This window comes from Hydra vulgaris, chromosome 12, assembly GCF_038396675.1.
Source record: "Hydra vulgaris chromosome 12, alternate assembly HydraT2T_AEP".
Taxonomy (NCBI): Eukaryota; Metazoa; Cnidaria; class Hydrozoa; order Anthoathecata; family Hydridae; genus Hydra; species Hydra vulgaris.
Window position 1 is genome coordinate 82,972,165 of NC_088931.1, and position 26,524 is coordinate 82,998,688.

General features: G+C 27.9%; 1 protein-coding gene across 2 annotated transcripts in view; it reads right to left on the reverse strand.

The window, feature by feature from the left end:
* The window catches only part of LOC100206545 (uncharacterized), a 79,007-nt gene that overhangs the window by 41,677 nt on the left and 10,806 nt on the right, over positions 1 to 26,524 (reverse strand). For both annotated transcript variants that reach the window (XM_065814692.1, XM_065814693.1), the window contains exons 2-13: positions 23,486 to 23,590; positions 23,175 to 23,217; positions 21,908 to 21,983; positions 12,319 to 12,363; positions 9,153 to 9,205; positions 8,985 to 9,058; positions 8,788 to 8,834; positions 8,457 to 8,544; positions 8,258 to 8,343; positions 2,815 to 2,872; positions 2,239 to 2,426; positions 1,898 to 2,037 (exon numbers count right to left, since the gene is read on the reverse strand). In XM_065814692.1, the coding sequence (XP_065670764.1) occupies positions 1,898 to 2,037; positions 2,239 to 2,426; positions 2,815 to 2,872; positions 8,258 to 8,343; positions 8,457 to 8,544; positions 8,788 to 8,834; positions 8,985 to 9,058; positions 9,153 to 9,205; positions 12,319 to 12,363; positions 21,908 to 21,983; positions 23,175 to 23,217; positions 23,486 to 23,590 (1,003 nt within the window). The remainder of the gene's footprint in view (positions 1 to 1,897; positions 2,038 to 2,238; positions 2,427 to 2,814; positions 2,873 to 8,257; positions 8,344 to 8,456; positions 8,545 to 8,787; positions 8,835 to 8,984; positions 9,059 to 9,152; positions 9,206 to 12,318; positions 12,364 to 21,907; positions 21,984 to 23,174; positions 23,218 to 23,485; positions 23,591 to 26,524) is intronic.

The following is a 26,524-nucleotide window of genomic DNA, read 5'->3' on the forward strand; positions in this document are numbered from 1 at the left end:
TTTCTTACAGAACTAAAAAATGATATAAAAATAATAATGATAAAGAAAGATGTTCAATTGGATTAATAGATAAAGAAAATTGTATAATAAAGAAAAGATATGTCCATAATGTATAATTAAATTGATGTCATTTAAGGATGATGGACCAGAAGAACCGACTAGAAGCCAGATTTATGAAGATGAAGATAATGAACTTCTTAAGTCTCAATTCTTTTTTGACGGCTATGAACATAAGTTCTCTCAAGACGCATGTTGTGAATAGTCACCCAAGAGTTGCTCTTGGTAAAAAGAAATGTTACATGTTCAGAAAACAGTAAACTTAGGTATTGCAAGGGCTTTAAATAAAGATCCTGATCAGTTAAGCCGAGAAGATTCCTTCAATAAGTTATATTTGGAAGTTAAATGAAAAGCAAATGATATGGATATACTTTAGGAAAATTTAAAGAAAAAATCTTAACTGTCAAATGGAATTAGAAAATTTAATTACTACTTGTTCCAATACCTTGGTCTAAAAAATGTATAGAAAAAGAATTTAGTGTTACTAATTATATTGTGTATATTATTAGGTATCATGCAAACTGCTGCTGAAAAATGGTGTTTTATCTTTCCCTGAAAAAAAAAAGGAAAGGAAATGTCTCATTTGTACTTATGTGCATTTACTGTATGCTAAGTTTAACATCAGTTATCCTGATATAAAAACTTGATTTTCTCACTGTTGCTCAAACCGTCCAAAATGGTGCATTACAGTGTGAGCATCTTGTTAATGATTAGTGCAGTTGAATTATCCAAGGTTTATCATAAACTTATTGATTTATTTCTAGTAGGGCTAACAAGAATTGCATGTTACATTGTTGCCTTTTGTGTCCAGAAGATTCTATATTTAGACATTATCTTGAAAATGAATTCTACTCTCAAGAAGATACTGATGAAGATCATGGTTATTGTATAGATTACAAACAATGGAAGACAACAGACCGATCTGTGCTAGTAAGTATAACAGAAATCAAGTAGCTTAATTAATACTTTAATAAATAAGTTACAAAAACTTACTGTTCATTCTTACATTGCAAAACATTCATACATTGCTGATTTTTTATAGAAATTAAAAAATGAAGTAAGTAGTAATTATATAATTTAATCATAAATTAATGTATATAATTTTTTTTCATTATTAAATAACAATTTTTTTTTAATTTTTTTATAAAACTTTTAATGCAAATAAATGACAAAAAAGAAAACCCCTGCAGTTTTTTTGTAATAAGGAGTTTGTTATATATAGAACCATAGGAAAATATTTCAGAACCATATCTTTTAGGCATCTCAAGATATACTTTTTTTTGTACGGGGCATAAAAAAAAATTATAAAAAATGTTACACCATTTTGAAATTGAATTTTCATAGTGAAGCTTTAATTTTTTTAGTGTTTTAGGTCTCATTTTTATAGTTAGGTATAAAATTTCAACACTATTGAGCAAGTACTTCATAAGTTAAAGCTAATTGTGTTATGTAATTAGCATAAAAAGAAAATGATGCTGAAAAATATAATCAAAAAAGAGATTGGGACTGAGTATCTCTCAAACCGTAAGGAATCAGACACTAAAACTTGAAGTAAAGTTTTCTTTCATTAATATGAGCTTGTATTCCGAAAATCATCAAAATCTGAAATGGCATGGTGCCAAAAAATTTTTTTTGATTTGACATGGAATGACCCTTTAGTAAGTTAGTTAACTTTAATAATTTAATTAACTTTGGTTAGTTAAATTTACTAGTTAGGACGTAAAACAAACATAATTTGTAATATCATGTGTGTGTATATATTCAAATTTTGAAATTTAACTTTTTAAATGTTAAACTAAAATATTAACAATAAAAAACAACAAATTACAAATTAAAAAACCTTCATTTCTGGAGTCATTCTTTTGAGGTTCTAATTTTTCATTTTTATCTTTACTTTTAATACTAGGAGTTCTATTGAAACGACGATTTGAACTGTTCTCAGTAGCAGATCTTTGACGTAGTTGATATAATGTACGATCACTAAAACAAAATTTAAAAACTTACCTGTCATGTTAGCTATAAAAATTCTTTGTAACTATGCCTTATATTTCTGACCTTTTTAAGTTGTAAAAATGCATACATAATGTTAAATAGACTCAACTCATAAATATTTTATCACTATAAAAACCCAAACAAAAAAATTTATTTACTTCATCCTCAATAACACTTTAAATAATTTACCTGTATCTAAAACTAGAGCCTGGTTTTAATTTGTCTGTTTTCTTTCTAGGAGAGTCAGGGTGAGTTAATCTGAAAAAGGTGTGGTACTCAACACATGACTTATAGCATTGTTTACACAGTTTTGCTGAATCAAACAAAAAGCAGTATAATGATTTTGGCTTCTTTTTGTTATCCTCGTCTCCTAAACCCTAAATAAAGTTGAAATTGTATTATAAGTAATACAATTATAATAACTTTTATAATAATATATTACTATTAAAACTGACAGAAAATCTGCATTACTTGAACTAGACTAGACAATGAAAGTCTATTGTTCAGTCAAACATTATACAAAATTCTCTCAAAGCTTGTTAACTAGACTGAGCAATTATTGAATGAACACATTTTCTTAAACCTTATTTATAAATTCATATTAAACAATTTTTACAAATATTTATTAATAAAAAATACATAAAATATAAACTACTAAGCCATTGTTATTTTTAAATTGATTATAATAATCTAAGCAACTTTTATTACATCTTCAAAGTTTTTAGGTTGTCAAACTTTATTTTTAGTTCTTTAGAGTTGTATTACCTGCTTTAGTTTAACAGTCATCTTACGTTTTTTATAAGAAAGTACATCAATACTTTGCCTAAAAATATAAATATTAAAGCAAAATTTGACAATTATTTTTATTTGTAACATATATTATATCAATATATATTAGAAATATATACAATTTAAATTAAACTATATATATATATATATATATATATATATATATATATATATATATATATATATATATATATATATATATATATATATACATATATCAGGCCTTGTTAAGAAGCGCTACGCAGCTCGCATTTTGCTTGCGAAAAGGCGATTTGCCTACGCGTTCAGCAGTTTTGCGCTACGCAAAAACTTATATCTTTTAGAATATTTAAATTATCTTTTGATTACTGTTAACGTGACGTTTATTCAGAAGAAATAAAGTCGTAAGTAAAAGCATTTAACCGCAATTGTAAAATAATAGATTTTTTTGTTAAAGAAACAGTTTGTTTCATAATTTTTTTTGTTATTAAAAATTAGTTAAAAAAAAAAAGTGTTTTAAGTTTTATCTTAAGGAATTAAATATATAAATTCCTTTTAAATATAAAAATTATTTTTAGTCATAATAAGTTTAAAAAATGCACGATTTATTTTGATGTAAATATTTTATTATTAAGATATTTTGTTTATTGTTAATTCAATAACGTAAAGTTTTAATGACGTTCATTTAATTTATGAAAATAAATTATGATCACGAACATGTTATCGGTAACTGGATAAATAACAAAAAAAGACTTTATTGTTTAAAAACATTATTAAAAAGAGTTCACAAATTAAATAAGAAAAAATGTATTAACAGTTAATAAAATAACCAAAAACCAAATATAAAATCATAAGAAAATAAACAAATATTTTACGTTTCATGAAAAAAATATTTTTTTCAAAATAAAATTTATTTCATATTTGAAAAAAATAATAAAAATGATTTTTTTAATAAGAACTTAGATTTTATTTGTAACTTTTGTTATAGTGAGAAAAAAACAAACTGTTTGTATGATTTTTAACGCGTTAATAAAATAACTTTTATTACAATGCGGTACTTGAAAAGACGCTAGTGACGCAATATAACTTCTAACGATGCAAAATATATTTGCTGAGTTGAGTTACTTAGAAATGCGCTACGCGTTTTCGCTACGCAGCGAAATCTCGTAACAAGGCCTGATATATATATATATATATATATATATATATATATATATATATATATATATATATATATATATATATATATATATATACATAAACTACTTTAAAACATCAAATTCTCTTAATACTAAATAATTTATTTGAAATTTTTGCCGGATTATAGGCACCGGGATGATCAGCAAATAATATAATATAATTACAAAAATTGTTATAAAAAATATTATATGCTGATGAAGCTAGTGCCTATAATCCGACGAAAATTTCAAATAAATTATTTTGTATTGAGAGAATTCGTATTATCTCATGTTTTAAAGTTTAGATTTAAACCATATATATATCAGGGTTATTCAAAAATAGGTCATGTCAAAAATTTAAAAAGAGCCCTAGCTTATGATTTGCCCTGACCCCAAAATTTAGTACTTAAAATTTTTTACAAACTTTTTTTTGAACATCGTAAAGGTCCCCATAGAGGACAAAAGGGTCCATTTTTGCTCTCTATGGACACCTTATAAGTTCTACTACTTAAGTTTAAGGGGCTTTTTTCTTTAATAAACATTCAAGGTATTTGTTTTTTTCAACAAAAAGTGGGTTTTTAGTGGGTATTTTCTAAATATTATACATTTCAATTTTTGTCTACAATTTTATATTTGAAAACAATTTTTTTTGCTGAACAAATTTTGTTTTGAATAAAGAGTAAAAAAGATTTTAAATAAAATAAAAAATAAATTTTTCATTTTCAAAATTAAAATATAATCTTATTATTTTATCTAACATACTTATATGTAAACTTTTAATTTTAGATAAACATAAAATATTAGAAGAAATAAAATATTAGTAATTTATATGATGCCACCCAAAAAGAAAATTGACAGAACTGATGATACTTCTCTAGTGGGAAAAATAAATTGTATCATTCCCAACAACAAATTTGCGACTGCACAAGAAATTCTTTAATACTACAACTTTCTGAGAAAATCTAAATCTGAAGTTAAACTAAGTTTTATTGTAGGATATCCAAACAAAAGTGGATCATTCTCATCAAATTGTCCTACCCAGTCAGTTATATTGCTGCATAATATCTAAACTTGCAGTTTCATGAAAACGTGGTGGATTTGAAGTAATTTTTTTAAATGTTAATTCACCTCCAATTACATTCAATTACAACTCATAAGCTAAGGTAATTATAGATCAAACTATACAACCTTATCAAAACACTAAAATATATTTCTAAGTTTTTATAAGCATTTAATAATAATTTTACTTTATAGAATCAAGGTCAAAAAAATGGTGAAGGATGAAGCTAAAAAGTTTAAGTAAAAGAACCAATCCTGCTGAAGTGAAAAAAAGAACTTTATAGAAAATATGAAGGTTTTCTGGATTGAAGAAAACCCACTAAAAATGATCGAAAAAATAAGGAAAGATAGGTTAAGAAACCAAAATTACAAAGAGGAAGACACAGCTTTTCTTAAAGACCAGTTAGAAGAAAGGAAAGGAAGGTTAGGGAAATTGGATAAGAGATTTCAGTACTCATTAAAACGAAAGTATAAATCTAAATGTAATTATAGTAAATTAAACAATGTATCTGATACTGATTCTGAAAATTCATTAAGTTCTTTTAATACCAATAAAAGCAATTCAACTGATAGTAAATTTGAAATTGAGCCACATATTGATCCCACAAATTCTGTAACCCAAGGATGTCTTGCACTGTACTTTTCATACAGCAGTTGGAGAGGGTTTAACTCCACATCAACATACAGCAATTCTTTGCAGTATTATTGTCAATTCTGGAGGACGCATGTCTGAGTTTGATGCTCTAACTCTTCTTCATATAGAGCAGCAGAGAACGCTGTGTTCATGGGTCATATGAAATCAGAGATCAAATAAAAAACATTTCTAAATCTTCAAATTCTCTGATAATGATTTATTTTGATGGAAAATTGTGTAAGAACTTACTGAAGGAAAACAGTTTTCGAAAGATAGGTTAGCTGTTCTTGCTAGGATTAAAGGACAAACTGAGTTACTTGGAACTCCAGCAATTGACTCAGGTTCTGGAGAACATCAAAAAGAAGCTATAGAAGAACTTATTTGTAAATTTGGATTATAGGATAAAGTTCAATGTCTTTACTTTGATACCACTAGCTCTGTATGTCAACGTAATGTCTTTACTTTGATACCACTAACTCTGTATGTCGACGCCATTTTTTTGAGCGTCATGTTATCCATTTTTGGGAGCTTTATCCAAGCAGTCATACTTTAGGACCAGAGAATAAATTATTTAAAGTTCTTAAGAACCATTAAATGATCTAGATACTGAAAATCAAGATTTAAAAAGATTATCAACTCCTACTAATTCCTGGATTAATGAACAAAGGCTGAGTGCTATTCAATTTTGCAGATATATAATTAGCACTAAAGTTTTTAAGAAGGTGAGTAATAAAAGCTTTATAAATTAATTTAATTAAATCTAATTATCCCTTGCTATTTCCAAAAAATAGTATAGTAAAGTAGTACTTCACTTATAATTTTCCAGTTTTATAATTGTGTCGTAAGTTATTTAAATTATTATAACTTAGCAAAAAAATTTGTTTAGGATGGAAAGTTTCATAAAGATTATCAGGAATTGGTTGAATTTACATTGATGATACTTTCACACATTGACAGATTTAACTTCACAATTCTGGAGCTGTTCATCATGCCAGATTCATGGGTAAAAGTTTATTTTACCTAAAACTGTTTCTACTTATGGAAAAAATCACTGAAATCAATGGAGAGAGCAGGGGTGAAATCACTGAAATGACAAAGTTCCTTTCTATTTTTTACACTGAATGGTTTCTGAGAGGGGAGCTAAGTTCAGCTGCTCCGACGCAGGTACACGGTCTTAATAATTGTTTTAAAATAAATATATATTTTGAATAAATACATAAAATAGGTATATTATTTATTTTTAAATTAAACATTTATAAATCTAGGCCTTAACTATTAGGATATGAAAGCATACTGGCAAATGAAAAGGTTTGACTCGAATAAAGCAGCGGCTCAAACTGTTTCTAAATCTTAGTACCTTGATCCATACTTAGTCATTATAGCAATAGCAGATCAGAAATGTAAAGAACGTAGCAACATGGCTAAGAGACTATTTGGTCTAAAACAAGCCCCTACAGAGGAGTATTCCTTAGAAAGACAAAGACACTCTGATAAGCTTAAAATTTTCACAGGATGAGCCTTCAGTTTAGTTCCACTATTTACAGAGAAGTCCTGGCTTGTATTTGACATGCTTGGTTATGGAAAAGCTGAGGTTCAATGGATGAAGCTTCCTCCATAGTATTGGATTTTAAATCGCTTCATAAGCGAGAGGTTTCGAGTTCAATTCCAACCACGCCCCTGGTAGTACCGCGCTCAACTTGTTTCTCCGCGCAGCGCCCTTGTTCATCAAGGTTTGTGTTTTGGAGTTATAGAGTTGAAAGAGGGTTATAACCACAAGTAGCCTCCTCATCTGTAGTGGCCTTCCCAACCTTGGGGAGGTAAACTTTAAAAAAAAATTTAAAAAAAAATGATTTCTATCAAGAATTTGAAACAGCTATCATGAATTTTGATGTTGTGAATGATTGTTCAGAAAGAACAGTCAAATTAGTTCAACAGCCTGATAACAAAGTAAATTCAGAAGAGAAGAGACTTTCTTTTTACTACGTTTCTTTTAACTCATGTGTACAAGCGAAATTGAAATGGTAGAAAAAAGTTGGATCATGCTAAAGCTGCACTGAATAGTATTATTTAATATTACTTTTTCATCAAACTTATTTTTGAATTGTAACTTGTAACTTGTAAATTTTTGGTTTTTGTTTTATATTGGTAAAGTTTTTTTTTATTGTATTCAAACAAATATTTATTGTTTTTAAACAAATATTTTGTTTTGATGATTTTTAATGCTTTTTTTTATTTTTTATTTTCATTATTCTTAAAGATACTTAAAGAAATATTTAAGAAAAGAGCCCTTTAAACTTAAGTTGTAGAAATCATTACCATGTTATTGGATAGTTTATTTTTTAAATTGGTTGAGATTCAAGGGTCTTACAAGCAAGGTGAAGTTTTCCTTTCTGATAATACTTAAAAATTTTAAGTATTAATTTAGGGTCAGGGCAGATCATAAGCTAGGGCTCTTTTCAAAATTTTGACAAGACCTATTTTTGAATAACCTTAATATATATATATATACACACACACACATACACACACATATACATATTTTTAAATGCATATACACATATACTTCTACCATTGTAAGATATTTTTTCTATTTTCCCCTTCATATATATTGATTCCTAATGCTGCTACCCCAACTTCAACAGGTTTTAAATCAACCTAAAAAGTTCAAATTTTTATTTAATAATTATAAAAAAATGTATGATTCTAATATAGCTGACACAGTTTTTAAATTAAATATTAAATATTATATTTTTAAATATTATGCTTACATATGCATGATGCATATCAACACCATACTTTGGTACTTTTTTTGCAATTTCAAGGAAGTTTAATTCTGCTTGTGCCGGAGATTGACCACTAGAATGAAAAATTATTTTTCAAGATTTAAAAAAAACTAAATTATATATATGGATATATTTTTTTGTTTTTTTTTATTAAACCATTTAAAAGATTACATTAGGAATTTTTGGTCTTTTAAGAAGATTTCTATAATACCATCATTGAAAAACACAACAAGAAGAAATTTTCAAAAAATATAACTATTTAAAAATTTCTTAAATACTGTATGAATTACTTAAAAGGTTACAGAAAAAGCTATACCATCGATCTTTATGCAGGTTATAAACTCTATCCAAAATCCATTCATCCTAATGAATGTATGATTTCAAAAAATGAATAAATTAATAAACTTTAAAGAGGGAGAGAAATAACAACAAAAAAAACATTAAAAAAAATATATTTTTATCATTTTAATTAAAAATATTAAGTTTAACTTAATTTAAATATTTATCTCTTACATCATTTGGTGAAAACTGATAATTTCTCAAATAATCCCTTTTGGCGTCTGAGAAATTGAAATCTCCAACCTCGGCTAAAAATATAAGATTTTGAAATTTTGAAGCTCATTTAAATATTTTTCTTTAACTAAAAATTAATAGAAAGTTAAGAAAAAAAAGTTAAACTACCTTGAAGTGTGTAGGAACCCAGAATTGCATATGTACTTTGACTGACAAGTAATCTATTTGAATGTAAAATGAAACTTTCCTAACTAATTCAACATTTTATAACAGAAAACAATTTTAAAATCTTAATAAATGAATAAATGAATCAGCCATATGAGAAACACCTCATGTCCATTTTTTGTCAAAATTGGCTTGACATTAAAATGTTGATGAAAGTAGACACATTTAATACGGATAAAACAATTCATCTTCATTTAGTCATCGTGGTGATGCCACATTTTGAAAATATCCGTTCCTTTGAACATCTTACCTCCTGGAAATGTTTTTTTTATTTTCCAAAAGTTTATTTTTTTGGATGAGGTATTTTGCTGAAATGAATGTGAAATGACAGATTAAAAAATGTAATTAAATGACTGATTCAAATATTTCACAATAATTTTCTTATCAATTAAAATAAATAAAATTGCTTGTTTATTCAAATTGCATATTCAATACTTTTGCGCAGGTTCATTCTCAGAACACGGAGAAGTCAGTTTTTTATAGTTGTGTATAAGTATATTAGATAAGATTCTAATAAAAACATTAATTTTTGGAAGAGCTTGATAAAAATAAATTAGATTAACCATAAATTAACCAATTAAAATATTTAGATTTTTATCAAATCATAACAACAAAATTTTGCTTCATAAATAAAATGTATCAGAAAACACCCACTAACACAATGTATCACCAAGAAGTTTAAAATTTAGATTTTTCAAGTAACTACCATATATTTCAAAAAAAATTAAACTTACTTCATCATTATCTATTTTGGTTTTGTAAACAATGTTTTTTTGTTGTTGTTGTTTTTTTAATGTTATTCGCCTCCCCAAGGCTGAGAGGACAACTACAATCAAGGAGGCTACTTTTTGTGGTTACAACCTTCTTTTAACTTTTTATTTCTGAAACAAAAAACTTGATGAACAAGGCTGCTGATATTCTTCATACATTTCTGATGTTCCATGCATCAATAAAAATTTGCAGAAAAGCAACAGAACCTTTAACTTGCTGCTGATTTATAACTGGCTTTGTTTTCAAAGCTGTCAGGGTTTCTTCACAAAAAACATGTGTTACTATTTTTACATTAGTAAACCTTTGCACTCACCAGATATTATTAGAACAATAATATCTGATAAATAGCAAGGCTCTCCAACAAAGTTACTTCTCATCACAAATAACTCTTCTTGCTGAATGAAATAAAAAGTCTTTAATTCATAAATAATACTGTAAAAACAATCCAAAATAATTCTTCTTGTTAAACTTCCTTTTTTTTAGTCATTTCAACATTGTTTAAGAAAGAACTGCTTCAGGTACAATAGGAAATTTGTTTATACAAAATGCTATAAATGTTGAATCACTATTAATTTAATTTATGTCTAATTAATAATTTGGAGAGTGTTATACCTAAAAGAGTGTTATGAATATAAAATTATTCACATTGTTACAACATAAAGTTGAATGAAATAAAAAGTCTTTAATTCATGAAAATATAACAATAATAATACTGTAAAAACAATGATTGTTATTACAGTATTATTAATATTATCATTATATTTTCATGAAAAACTTAATTTCATTTTACTTTATGACATGTTGTTTGTTCTGCATGCAATATAAACTAATTTCATTCTACTTTATAACATGAAAAATATTGGTCTGCATACAATATAAACTAATTTCATTCTACTTTATGACATGAAAAACATTGGTCTGCATGCAATATAAATTAAAACTAAAAGGTTATATAATTAGAATGTTCCTCACCATGGCACTCCAGTTTCTTGAATAAAATCTTTTGATTGTAAGACAATGTCATCATTACACCTGTTTCTTAGAACTGGTAGTTGTTCAGTTCCTTCATTACAATGTCACTGAATTCTAAGTTATCAGCTTCATTAAAACTGGTCATTTCTTTCTCTTATAATATATTTCCTACTGATAAATTTGAATATTTGTATTTATATTATTGGCAGTATGTATTCAGATGAACTTCTAGAGACACACTTTTCCCTTTTCCTTATCTTAGGTAAACTTCCTTAATTTACATACAATATACAAATACAACTTAATGTACATGACATTTATATTAAAGTCAAATTATATTTTTCTAGTTGAGTTTGATTTTTTTGTTTACTGTATTTTCCGCAAGGGCAAGAATGAACACAAGGACAAGAAAGACAACATAGACAAGAAGGCCACAATAGGAGGCCACTCATAATTTATTCTTGTTACAACTATCAACTCTTAACTACAAAAAACAAATCTTGAAAAGAAAGACACTGAGAAACAATTAGAGCACAGTATTAGGGTGGATGGGTGTACATTATTAGGATAGATGGGTGTTCAGTTTTAAGATGGATGGGTGCACAGTATTAGGATAAATGGGTGTACAGTATTAGGATGGATGGGTTCACAGTATTAGGATTGATGAGTGCACAGTATTAGGATGGATGGGTGCACAGTAATAGGATGGATAAGTGCACATTATTAGAATGGATGGATGGGAATTACAAGAGATGTGGTGGGAATTACTTCTTGCTTACAAATCTCCGTTACTAAATTATTTTAATGATGGTCATGGAATTACCATTAATAACCATTAAAAATTATTGTAATGGGTCTTTTTTCAAACAAAAGTTTTCAAGTTTTTTTTATAGTTTTTCAACTTTTTCTCAGTTGAAAAACTAAAGAAAGTTGTAACTTTTTTCTTAGTTTTTCAACTTTTTTATTTATATGATTAACAATTGACATTATTTAATGCACTCTAATTATTGATATACTTCAATCAAAATTAGCCAGCGATGGAAAGTTCAAAAAATTATTTAGGGTTTAGAGTCAAAAATTAACTATTTCTATCTTGGCTTAGAAAGTTTTGGAAGTCTAATGATGTTTATGTTTACTAAGTACAGGATTGAGTCCTAGACCCCTAAAATTCTGAAGTCATTTTGGGAATTCCCATTCCTGAGTAATGCTATTATTATGATCCACAATGACAAATTCAAGATATAAATAAACAAATTTATAACTTAATATATAAACAACAGGTTAAAAAGAATAATAAAAAAATTTGAAAAAAGAAAAATTATGAGAAAAAAATAAATAATTGCAATTGATTATTAATAAAGCATACCTGCCATTAACAAAGTCATCCCGAAGTTGTAGGTACAACAAATAGCTGAAACAAAATAAGCAAGTTATGCACAAAATTTTTTGTGATGATACTTGAGCCTTTATGCATGTCAGCATTTAGTTATCTACTTTTTTATAATTTAAAAAACCTTTTTTATCTAACTAACAATAGTAACTAATTTTTCTAAAAAACTGTTCTAAAAAAAAACTGTTTGATCTAAAAAACTGTTCGATCTAAAAAACTGTTAGATCTAAAAAGAGTGCAAAATATATTTGGATAATTGTAACAAGCAGAAGTAAGCAACTACTATTGCGTATACAGATCAGCAAATGCTTATTAGTTTTGCTTATCATTATAACAGTTGATAACTAAGTTTTGGCTAAAACTTAGTTATCACCTGATATAATGATCAAAAACTAAAGTGCATATAATTTTATTATTACAAGCTTTACCATAGATTTTCTTAATTATGAACAAAATCGCACTTAAAGTTGAATAACTTTGCTTGTTTTTTGAATTTCAAATTAATTTTTTTTTAATAAATAAACTGGAACCTAAACTGAATCGAACCATATCAAGCAACAAGTATATTTATAATGAAAATATTGTAAACTTTTAATCTTAAAAAGTGAAGTTTTTGTTTGGAATTAGGAACATGTGTTCCTAATTCTAAATGTACATATCAAATCTCAAAAACTAGTATTCAGTTTATGATAGTAAAAAATTTATACTAGCATAGACCTCTAGCTTAGAGTTAAGTAAAATGATTTTTAAAAATTTATATTCCTTTTATATTTCAATTTAAGGTTATAAAATTGTGTTGGTACGAAGTGTGCATTATCTATTTATTAGATCCTGCTATCCATTATTTTTTTGTAATCAGTTAAAAAAAAAAAACCTTCACTGTCAGTATCTGTTTCTGTCAGTTAACCACTTTTAACCAGCAGAAATCTCAGTTATTAGTATCAGATTGGTTGCAACCTCAGCAAATGCTCCCCCATTAATCAAATAGGATCATTGTAGTGCTTTTTTACCATTTAGCAATGCAGTTTTTTTTATCTTTGATTTTTGATTTTTAGTTGTATTTTTAAATGGCAGTAATTCAAGGACTGAAATATTGTTCAGTAACCCATTTATTTTGCTCCCTGAAAATTATTATTTTATAACCCTCCATTATTATAACCAGCTCATTATTCTTCACCACTAAAGAGTATCGCACTTAGTTTTTACTAAATAGTATTGCAACAATATATCTGTATTTGTCAGTTATCTGTAAATTATCAAATCAGTACAATACAGCTATGATTGCCATCTCCAAATGAATACTAATTCATTTGGAGGTGGTAACTCTAGCTATACTGTAAAGATTTAATAATTTTTAAAAAACTATAATGAAAAGGTTGTAGTATTCAAACGTTTTAAAACATCAAGCTACAAAAACTAAAACCAATAAAAGTTATTTACACTCTGGCTTCTTTTTCAACTAGTTTTCTTTTTTTAGCAGCTTGTGTAGCTTCGTCCTGAACCATTGCAGATAGTTCAGTCATATTATAACTTGTTGTTCTTTTAATTATTGTTTCCTTTTCTTTACTACCAGAAAGAGGCTTTAATCTCTAAGTACACTGAGCACTGATTTATTAATATCAAAAAATGGTTGTTTAACGGCATTTTTGATGCTATCTAGTTTTTGGAGCAATACTTCATTTGTTGTCTATTCATAGAGTTTTTTGAATTTATTCTATTAGTCTTATCAAGTGAAACTTGTGAACCGGTTGACTTGTGAACCGGTAGACTTGTGAACAAGTAGACTTGTGAACCGGTAGATTTGTGAACCGGTAGACTTGTGAACCGGTAGACTTGTGAACCGGTAGACTTGTGAAACGGTAGACTTATGAACCGGTAGACTTGTGAACCGGTAGACTTGTGAACTGGTGGACTTGTGAACCGGTAGACTTTCCAGAAAAACAATTCTCAATTTTGCCATTTGTTATGTCTTAAAAAATAGCATCAATTGCAGTTTTATTTGGAGTAATTTTTGAACGATTAAGTGGAAATATACTTTTATTTCAAAACTACTATGTGCATTTTCTGCTTTAAAGCCTTTATTTGCAAAAAGGTCTTTTAGCATGGTTGGAAACTGCCGGTTACGTAAACTTAAATAAGAATTTCTAACCAAGTAAACTAAATTTGCTTCCATTCTGTCTTTACTGTTTTGAACATTATTTTTTTGTAGGTTATATAAGATTAAAAGCAGTTTAATGATTTTAATGCACAACTGTTGTGTGATAATTAGAAAAACAGACTGGACACAGTCCAATACCACATAGCTGACACTGCTAACTTGTGCAGGCTCGAGTTTGGTGCCCAGCTACACATTTTATTTTTTTCCTGCACCAACTTTCACAAGATTGTGACCATATAATGAATTGTTATTTGCAGTATGGGGAAGTGGGTATGGGACAATTTTACTTCTAGCCATTTCAATCTTTCTTGATGTTTGTCTTTTAGAAATTACTTTCACTGGAAAATAACCTCCAGCTAAACTTTCCACTATAGCCATGTTGTAAATGTTTTTATTGTAAAGGGCAACAACATTTGGTTTCATAACTATATTTCCTCTTCTGTTTCGCATTTCAGTAAAACCTGCTTTGACAACAGTAGATAGTAATATAGACTTTTTTTTACCATCATGGTATGCCACACACAACAAAGGACCTATTCTATATTAGCAAACCTCCTTGTTTTTTAATCTTGATTTAATGCAGATTTCTGGTAGGCCTTTCCTGTTGACTTTCACTGTGCCTGTTGCAGTGGTCTGATGAGCATATAGACCTAATAACAGTTGAGGAGAAGTATAATAATTGTCATTGCCTTAGTGATGACATTGGTGGAGGAAATTAGTTTGGCACAAAAGACGAAAAACTGAACTATAAGTCATTCTATAGGCAATGGCTGCTACATCTGGGTCTTTTCTTCCCTTGTAAATTTCAAATTGACACAAATAACCATTGGTGCTGTCTGAAACACACCATAACTTAATCCCAAATCTAGAATGATGTTTGTTTGGCATATATTAATGCAGATGTGGTGTCTTTCCAATGCAGCCAACCATACTCTCATCTATAGAAATGTTTCTTTGTGTATAATAATAATAAAGAAATTTGTTGTTAAAATGTTCAAATAAAAAATGAATTTTATAAATTTTATTGAGTAGTTGTTGATTTGGCACATGGATGTCTGTAAAATGAAGAAACTTAAGCAAAAGTTGAAACCGGTCACGATTGAAGCGGGTAACAAACCAGGGAGTAGATGCACAAGGATGACATATATCCCAGTACAATTTAGGGTTAGCTTTTTTTTTTCCAAGGAAAGCTCTTATCTCTAAAAGATTGGTCTTTCCCTGTTTAATCCAACCATGACCTCTTGATGTTGGATGGAACCTCAAATGTTGTTGATTATTTTGAATTAACGTATCAGCATAATTATTAGTAAAATTTACTATATTTTGCAAAAATTCAGGAGTAAAAAGTAAGTCTAGATATTTTATAAGCTTAGACTCAGGTAAAATGGAGTGTTTGGGTCCTGATTCACCAGTAAAGTGAACAACATTAGGACCATGGTCATCTCCTAGAACAAATACCCAATCATCTAAAATATTATCACCAACACCATCTACATCAACATTGCCATCAGAACTAAAGTCTACATAAAAATAAAAATAAAAATTATCATACTAGGTGATATATTTGTATTAAACAATATTGTATACAATTTTTAAATTAAAGTTATCGTGCCTTCATCAAACAAACTGTCATCGCTGGAACTTAACAATTCTTTGCTTATACAACTCTTGTCATCCATACAACTTTCTTCACTGTCACACATTTTCAATGCCAAATATATAACAATAAACCAAAAGATAGAAAAAAATGTGTTCTATTTAATGCTACCATTTCTAATGAATGAACAGCAGTATTTTGTTGTTATAAGTCAAAATTTCTAAGAGCACTTTTAAAGCTACGATCGTGGCTCTTCGCGCTTTGACGGTATAGCCACAATCGTGGCTCATCAAGCTCAAAGGCTTAAAATACCATTTCTTTTTAAGCTGAAAGCTTATTGCTCTTGGCCTACCAACACCACCAGCTTCATTTATTCCTTTTAATCAGCAAAAATTTTAAAAAACCACTCCAAACTGAACAACAAAAAAAGCTAGCTTGACTCAAATGCAGACAAATTTTACAGCACTATAGAAACAATGACTATTAATTTGATGATGAATTGTACTTTACATTAAGCCATGCTGATCAGCCAGGCAATGACGCTTTCTACACCGACAACTTAAATAAGACAGGGGATAATGTTAAATACGGTTTCAATAAAAAATATCCCTAAAAGTTGCTTGTATGGCTTGCTATATCATCAAATGGATTGACAAAACCTTTTTTTTTAAATCTGGAAACGCAACTAACCAAAACATTTATTGTGAAATTCTCAAGAACAAACTCTTTCCATTTATTAAAAAAATATATAGTGCTGGTGGTTATGTGTTTTAGCCTGACTTAGCGTCTGCTCATTATGCTTCCATGGTACCTAAATTTTTGGAAGACAAGAATATACCTTTTGTCTCAAAATTCATGAATCAAGCTAATTTTCGGGAAGCTTGTACAATAGAAGATTTTTGGGAAAACTTGAAAATGGAGGTTTACAAGAACAACTGGACAACAAAAAATATTGATGAGTTAGAAAAAAAGATAGTTAGATGCCTTAACAATATGTACTTAACGTTTGTACGAAACCATGCTTTATCGATCGGGAAAAGGCTTGATAAAATAAGGAGATCTGGACTTTCTTTTCTTTCTATACCTCTTCGCTTCCAACAAGGCTGCAAGCAACCACTAATTAGAATTACTAAAAAGTTACTGGAAGAGATAAGATGAAGATTATAGAGCAAGATAACAATTAACAGGCTCAAAGGATTGCAAATTATATGAATCAGGAAAGCAAGATGAAGGAAACAAATTCCACAAGGACTGATGTTCGAGGAAAAAAACTAGAGGAATAAGAGCAATTAGGAACAGTCACAGAAAAAGGATGACACTTAATTAAATGACGAGTAACACGAGAATGAATTTTAGTAGATGGGACAAGAGACGCTAGCTCTTTAGAGCAGCGCCCATTATAGTATTTGTAGAAAAAAGAAAGAGAAGCAACATTATGACGATGTGATAATGGTTGGAGGTTGGCTGCTAGAGCAGGTCCAACTATGTTTACAATGCGTTTTTGCACCTTGTCTATTAGAGAAAGCGCATCATTAGAAGATCCGCCCCAAATATGGCAACAGTATTCCATACAAGGCCGGATTTGAGATTTACTGAGATAGAGAATAGAATCCTGAGTAACAAAGTGTCAAGCTCGATAAAGAGACGCAACCTTAGCAGATGTTAATTTTGCAATGGATTTGTTCCAATTTGTTTCAGATGTTAATTTTGCAATGGATGGTTTCCAAGAAAGATCGGAAGTAAGAGTCCTAGAAAATGAAAGGTAGATGACTCATGGAGTACATTACCGTTCATAAATATATTAAGATCTAAATTATTGTGGTAATGATTAGCTGAAAGAAATTAAGTTTTATCTAAATTAAAGTTTGCCAGCTGCTGAAAGCCCCATGCAGTAGCAGAAATGAGATCCTTTTTGAGCTCAAATGCCCCCTCCAAACAATTAGAGAATGTTGGCTTTTAATCAAGACAAGAATAAATGGTAGTATCATCAGTAAACAATGCTACCTTAGGTGTGGGAATTTTTTGGAGATTGTTAATGTAAATTAAAAAGAGTATAGAACCAAGGATAAAACCTTGAGGAACCACTGAAGTTACAGGATATGAAGAAGAGTGCTGTCTATCGAGATACTTTTATACTAGGATTGGTAAGGAAGGATTCAATAATCTTAAAGATGTTACCAGATACACCTTAAGAAAAAAGCTTATGGAGAAGACCAGCATGCCAAACTTTATCAAAAGCTTTAGAAATGTCAAGAGCGATGGCTCTCCACCTTTATCTTAATGCACAATAAAACCTATCGGTTATTACTGTTAGCAAATCAGCTGTAGAACGAGAAGATCGAAATCCATATTGATGGTCAGAAAGTAAGTTATTAGATTCAAGATGAGAAATTAAGTGTTTGTTAATTAAAGATTCAAAACCCTTGCTTATGATAGGAAGAAGACTTATGGGACGGTAGTTAGACGAATCAGATCGCTCTCCAGAATTTGTGAAAATAGGGATAACAGATGCCGCTTTCCAGCAGGCTGAAAAACAAGACGCTGATAAGCACTTGTTGAATAGTTTTGAAAGTATAGACAACAGCTCTGGAGAACACTTCTGCAAGACTATAAAAGGTATGTTGTCTGGGCCGCAAGCTGTAGAAGAGTCTAAGCAAGAAATCACTTTAGATACAGAAGCTGAAGTGATACAAATGTCAAGCAATGGATCAACCTGTTTGACAGCTATATCAGGTAGAACGCAACTAGTGGAATCAAGAGATAATATTGATGAAAAGTTCTTAGCAAAATATTCAGCTTTGTCTTTAGGTGAGGTCACAAAGTCTGAACCATACAAGAGAGATGGAATTACAGATTTGCCCTTATTATTAACACTATTAAAGATTCTCCAGAAGTCACAAGAGCTTAATTTTTGTAATGAAATACGAGATTTCATGACCTGAGAATAGCGGGCTTTGGTGTTAGACAAAATCTTTTTCCAATGGTTTCTAGCAGTAATAAACAGACGTCTGTTTTCTGGAGAATTGTTTAGCTGATAGATATAGAAGTAATGGGTTCTATTAGCAATTGCAGCAGCACAATGTGAGGAAAACCATGGAAAAGAGTGAGGCTTGACCTGGAATCGTCGAGAGGGAATAACAGATTCCATGCCATCCTGAATCCACGAAGTTATGTAAGAAGCAAATTTGTCAACAGGAAGATGAAAGATTTCTACCCAATGGCCATCACGAAGAAAATCATGGAAAGAGTCCCAGTCAGCTTTAAGGTAATTGTAAGAGGTACGATGGTTGGGGGATTTAGTTGATGAAAAAGAATGAGATAATAGTTTTAGAGAGATCAAACTGTGATCAGAAGCACCTAAGGGTGAATATGGAGAAATTGAGCATTGACTAGGATCAGAATCAAGACATAAGTCAAGTTGAGAAGGTAAATGATTCGGGTTGTCTAGAAAGCTAGTTGAAAAGTTGACTATTTGAGTTAGGGATTGAGAAAGGTAAAAGTTTGGGATTGAAAAAGGCAAAAAAATTATTTTTTTATTATTAATTTTTTATAATAAACTCAATTGATAATATTATAATGTATTTCATAGATCTAAAATAAAATTTTTAACACTATTAAATTTCAGTTTAAATTTGTGCCAAAACTTAGTTATCACCGCTTAGCATATAGCTTTTACAGAAAAAAGAAGGAACAAAATCAAGAAAAATGAAAGAAAAGGTTGATGCCCCAAACCCTCAGTCAATATAAAGCACTTCGTTGTTTTTCAATGCATGTATTTGTCATAAAATAACTTTTTTAGATTTATATTTACAGAACTTATATATCATAACAGTAATGAAAGATTTTGTAGGTATTCTTTGTGTACAAAACATCTTTTTGACATGTTCGGTATTTCTCATCAACTGACCATTAACTGAAGACCAATCTTTTATAACTTTTTTTATTGCAAAAAGTAGCAAAATATTTATGATGCATGCCTATTTACATACATTTAGCATGAGATTTACATAGCCAAATGTTTGGAGGATATTGGAGGATAGTTTATCTGATATCTAATAGTAAAGATTATTAGCAAAAAAAATATTGAAAACTGTCTGTTTTCGATGTATAAAAACTAATGATTACACACATGTTAAATTGTTTTTAAAAGTCTGAGCGAAAAAAACATTGTTAATTAAAATAATATATTTTAAAATGAAATTCAATAAAGTTAATTTAAAACAATAGTAGCATGAGTTGATGAAAAAAAAATGAAAAATAGTGTTTTGGAACACATGTCAAATTAATGTGTAAATAACTGCATAAAATTACGCTTAAATTAATATTTAATGTTTTTTTAACTAGATATTTGCTCTAATGAACATGTCTTCACCATTATGAAAAATTTTCACCATGCAATGCTGACATTTTTGTGTGACATCACAATGCTTGATTTAAACTAGATTTAAAACTTTAAAAAGTATGGATATGGAGTGGAAAAACCTGCTATGGATAAATAAATAAGCCATGTTAAAATGACACAAAACATTTAAATCATAAAAAATTTTACCAATTCTTTTATTATATTAGGCATTTTATAGAAAAATGGTAACAAAATATAAACTTGAAAAAACTTGATAAGCAACAACAAAAAAGACGAGTAATGTTTTGTAGCGATTAAACAATTATTATTAATTGATTATTAATTTTTTTTATTTTATTTTAATATTAATTCACCTCCTTGAAACCATGAAGGCCACAACAGTCGAGGAGGCTACTTTTTAACTGTGGTTACAACCTTACAAGGTTCATGTTTCAGAGTTATTACTTAACTCAATAACTCTGAAACATGAACCTTGATGAACAAGACTGCTGCATGGAGAAACAAGTTGAGCGCGGTACTACCAAAGACATGGTAGGAATCGAACTTGGAACTTTTTGCTTATGAGGTGAACTATCTACCACATCACTACCACATTTTTTCATCTAAAATTACTGAAATATTTTATTTAAAAGTTAAATAAATATTGTGATTTAATGAATAATGATTTATCTTTTATTCATATATTTAACTTAACATGTGTTTTGAATAACGAAATATAAAAAAAGTTGTGGGTGGCGTTATAGGACAAATGTGAGGCTTATATCACCATTAGTACCTTTTTTTTAAAAAAATAATATTTCCTTAAAACTATTTTAGTTAAGAGCTAAACAATTATACTAGTTAATCAAAAAGATTTTTAAATTAAAATATTTATATAATAATTAGTGTTGTTACACAATTATATAAAAATTAGTGCTGTGACTAAATCAACTAAAAGTTGACTAGTCGAAAGTTAGAAATAAGTTAATCGACTAAAAGTTAAATTGTGAAGCTCTAAAATCTAAATGTCATCCATAAAATACCATTGCAAATATAATTGTAAAGGAAATTTTTATATTTTGCAAGTATTTAAAATGGACCCTAAATAATTGGGGCTCAGGAAAAAATTATCTTGTTGTTGGAGTGGACCCTGCTCTCATATTGTTTTGTTTCATTAATATTTAAATGATGTTAAAAAACAAGAAGCTAAAAATTACTTTATTACTTTTATCACAACTTTAAAAATTTCCATATTTTGACAAAATCGACTATTAATCACCTTTCAAAAGTGTATAAGTTGATTTTAGTCAACTTTACAAAATATATATATATATATATATATATATATATATATATATATATATATATATATATATATATATATATATATATATATATATATATATATATATATATATATATATATAATTTGTTTTAACAAAATATAATTAGCAATTTATATAATTACCGTGTAAACTCATCATAAATTCTTGTAGGTTCAGGCTCATAAAACTTAATTCGAAAATAAAACTTTGCATCAGCATCTAAAAGTAAAAAAAAATTAAAAATTATTTTTAAAAGCTTGCCAAGAGAAAAATAGTGCTTTCAAATCATTTATTTTATTATTTTGATTTGGAAGCACACTCATTTTTTCTGTACAACACATCTAAAACTATTTTATTGTTCTAAACATACAACAAGTGACATATTAAAGAGCTAAACATACAACTTGTAACATGATAAGCAACATATACCTAACATATGTTTATGTTTTTTTTTAATGAATTTACTCCAAACAACCAATCAAACTGCAAACAAACACTATTTATGTTATGTTAACCACTTACTTATGCTTCAAAGAAAGTTAAAAAGCAAGAAAGACCTGCAAAAGTTAACCTGCAAACTACTGTACTTTAAATTGTTAAAAAACCTTGCAAATTTAAAGACAGCCTCATTAAAAGAAGCAGCCTAAATATGACAACATTTCATACAAGAACAAATAAGTGATTTATAGATCAGGAGTAAGAAAAATGACACAATAAATAGATGCAATCTTAGCATGTGCTAACTTTGCATATGGATTGGAAGATATTCAATTTTTGAGATTTCAATGAAAAACACATTTAATTCAATGAAAAACACATTTAATTCAATGAAAAACACATTTAAACAAGTTTCAAATAAAGTTTTTTTCATTTTAACATAAAATTTTATAAATGTTACCAAAAAAGAAAAGTACTAAAATAAATATGGCTTCACTGTACAAAAACAAAACAAGGTAAAATTTTAAATTATAATATTTATTGATAACATATATTTAAAAAACTTGCTTAAGGTCCCTGTTCATTAAACAACCCAAGTAAAGTACCACAGCATTCAATCAATCTTAAAATATATTTTATTTACAGCAGTGACTATCATTAAGAAGTCTGACTGCTTAAACAGTTTCATTATTTTCTGGATACGTCATTTAAAGTTAGTTCAAAACATGAAGCAACAATGTTTCTAAAGAAATGCTTCAACAAAATTTTTGCAAAAAAAAATTACAAAATTTTTCTCAAAATTTATATATAAAAATTAGAAATTAAAAGCTAACTGTAGCACCAGTAAACTACATAACTGTAGCACCAGTAAACTACATAACTGCAGCAACAGTTATGTTGCAACTATAAACTGGAAAATCTATATGAAATTTTAATTTTTGTGCCTTCTTATAGTTGAACTTTTAAAATTACCTCCTATCTGATGTTTCATTTCTTTGTGAATATCTAACCAGCACTAAAATAAAAAAATAGTAAAGTTTTTTTTCATATTTCATGTAAACAATACATATGATAGCATTTTATAATATACTTCATTTTAATAAATCATATACTTTTATACTTAAAAAGAAATAGTTATGCAACAGAAAATCTTTCTACTAGCTCTTCTCAATTAAGTCATCCAAGAATTACTCAATTAAACACTCAAGTAAACTAAGCAAGCATAATAGTGAGCAGGGGGTATTCATGGGGTATCATGTTTTAACAAAACAAATAAAATTAACCTTGACTCCAGTCTCATTAAAAAACAATAAACCCATATATTCCTTTTGTGTGATAGATAAAGTAGCAACAACGTTATTGAAAAGAACTTCTCCTTTGCTTGATTTCTAAAATGAACAATATTTTTACAGAAATTAAAATAGAAAATAAAACATTTAACAATAAACCTGATGAAATAAAAAATAACTACCCGCCTTTTTTAAAAAAACTACAATTATATTTGTAATTTATCTCACAATTCAAATACTCTCTAAGTATAGACCACTATTGGATAAAGAGAATAAACAATTAATAAAACAAAAGACTATCAATATCAAACTAAAAGTTCAACTGGTAAATCTAGTAACCTATATTTATAATATAAAACAACTCGATCAACAACTCGAGTTCGATCCCCACCACGTCCCTGGTAGTACCGCGCTCAACTTGTTTCTCCGCGCAGCGGCCTTGTTGGTCAAGGCTTGTGTTTCGGAGTTATAGAGTTGAGAGAGGGTTATAACCACTATTAAGTAACCTCCTCATCTGTAGTGGCTTTATCGGCCTTGAGTAGTTTAATAAAAAAAAAAAAAAAAAAAAAAAAAAACTCAATTTAAAAAAAGATTATCTGTAATTATTAAGATATTGAGAGACATTAAAAAAGTCTAGGATAAAAGAAATTATTAATGATATTACAATGATACTCACTTTTTTTTTTTTTTTTTAAAAAGAGTAAAAAAAAAACAGTAAATGGAAGACAGGAAACTGAAAATAACATAGATCAGAAAATCATTAAAAAAAAACAGCTGACAGAAGAAAAAAAACTGAAAATAACATAAACCAGAAAATCATTTAAAAAAACAGTTGACAGAAGACACAAAATTCTTTTTTTATTTTCAGATGTTTGAGGAAAAAACTTAAATAAAAAGCTCTTTGAGATTGAAGGAACAATTACAGCAAAAAATATTTTTTAATGATAAATCCACAAGATTGTGTCTTCTACAAAAACAACCATATTAATACTTGTAGAGGAAAAACAAGTAACCTTACAATTTAATAGAGACTGAGGCTTGGCTGCTAGAGTAGGTCCATACCATACAGAAATTAAACACACATTTAGCAATGCCTATCTGACAATACTTAAAGTTGATAATATTTTCCCAACCTTGTTTCAAAGTCATTATTGTGAAAATACTATTTTTATTAAATAAAAAGACTAAGTGTACATATTTTTGCAACAGAGGTTATCTATGCAGTACAAGATCAATACAATGGTCATCAACTGTCAATCACTCAATAACTAAATTTTAAAATTTTAAGATTGCATATGTCCAGTTCAAACTTTTAAACCCTCTTATCATGGATACTATTTAGATCAAAATATACATCATTCTCAACCTTTTCAAAAATTAACAATAAAAAACAATTCCAGCGATTATTACCTCCTCTGCTAAAAAAATTTATAATGGACTATATGACCATGGACCATATCAGCATGTATGTTGTTATAGGTTAAAAAATCTGCAGCATATTCTATATCAGCAACACAATTAACAGGAATTTTTTTATTACTTATTTAAATACCACCATGTTCATCTGGTTCTTCCACCATGTTCATCTGGTTCTTCCACCTTTTGTATTTTTATATTCTAGCAAATTATTATCTTCACCAATATCTAAATCAGTCCAAAATCTAAAATATCCATATTTCTAAAAACAAATTTACTCAGACATGGGAAAGCCATTTTTCAAAAATTACATAAATTCAAAAAAAATCCATATATGTACTCGCAATACAGCAACAAATTTTATCACTCACTATAGAAAGGTATGGATAAAAAGAGTTAAACCTATTTTTTATTAAAGATTTGAAAAAATCTAAGTGATAAGTGTACATGCTGGTTTTGAAAATGCACTTTAAGAGACATTCTAAAAATATATTCTACTAAACTTTTTTTATTAGGACCTGAGTTGTTAAACAGAAAACATTTTACGGTTTTTACAACCGTAAATGTTAAAATTAACATTTACGGTTGTGTTGCATTTTGCAGTTATTCAAGCAAGGTCTGCATGCAAGTTAGAGATGATAAATCTTTCTTAGATTTTATCTTTGAATATTAGTTAGTAACAAACAAATTTTATTCTATATTTTAGAGCGATTGGAAAGAGTTGAAATGCTTTTTAGTTAGTTCAATACACTTTATTATTATTGTTTTGTTATACTTAAAATTACAAGTATTAATGAGGATAATATTTTTTAGACTGACTACGGTTTGAGTAAGTTTAAAATTTAGTTTTATTGTAATTTGGAATTTTATTTCAAAAGAATAGAATATAAAAAACTACAATAAATGTTAAAATAAAATAACACAATGTTATTTGTTAAAGTTCTCATAAAATAACACAATGTTATTTGTTAAAGTTTTCATAAAATAACACAATGTTATTTGTTAAAGTTTTCATAAAATAACACAATGTTATTTGTTAAAGTTTTCATAAAATAACACAATGTCGTTTGTTAAAGTTTTCATAAAATAACACAATGTTATTTGTTAAAGTTTTCATAAAATAACACAATGTTATTTGTTAAAGTTTTCAAAAATTAGATATTCAACTTATCTACTGACATTTATATTTATTGATATTTGTAAATAATCCTATATAAGTTAATTTTTTACATTTGCATAAAACATATTTGTGTTAATTATTATATAATATATGATAATTATTATATAATATATGATAATTATTATATAATATATGATAATTATTATATAATATATTATAATTATTATATAATATAGATATGCAAATTGTGTTTATTTAGAGTAACCTACTTGAAAAGAATTGATTAATTGTAACTGGTATAAAAAATTTATAAAATGGTTTGTTTTTTGCTTGAACCTATATTTTCAATAGCTCAATGATTCAGTGAGCTGTTCTCAGTGTCGTTTCTGCAATATATATTGCAAAAATGACTGTAATTGCTAACAAAAAATTTTTTAAGTTTTCTTAAATTATACATATATTATACACAATTGTTCTATATACCACCCGCAAACTCA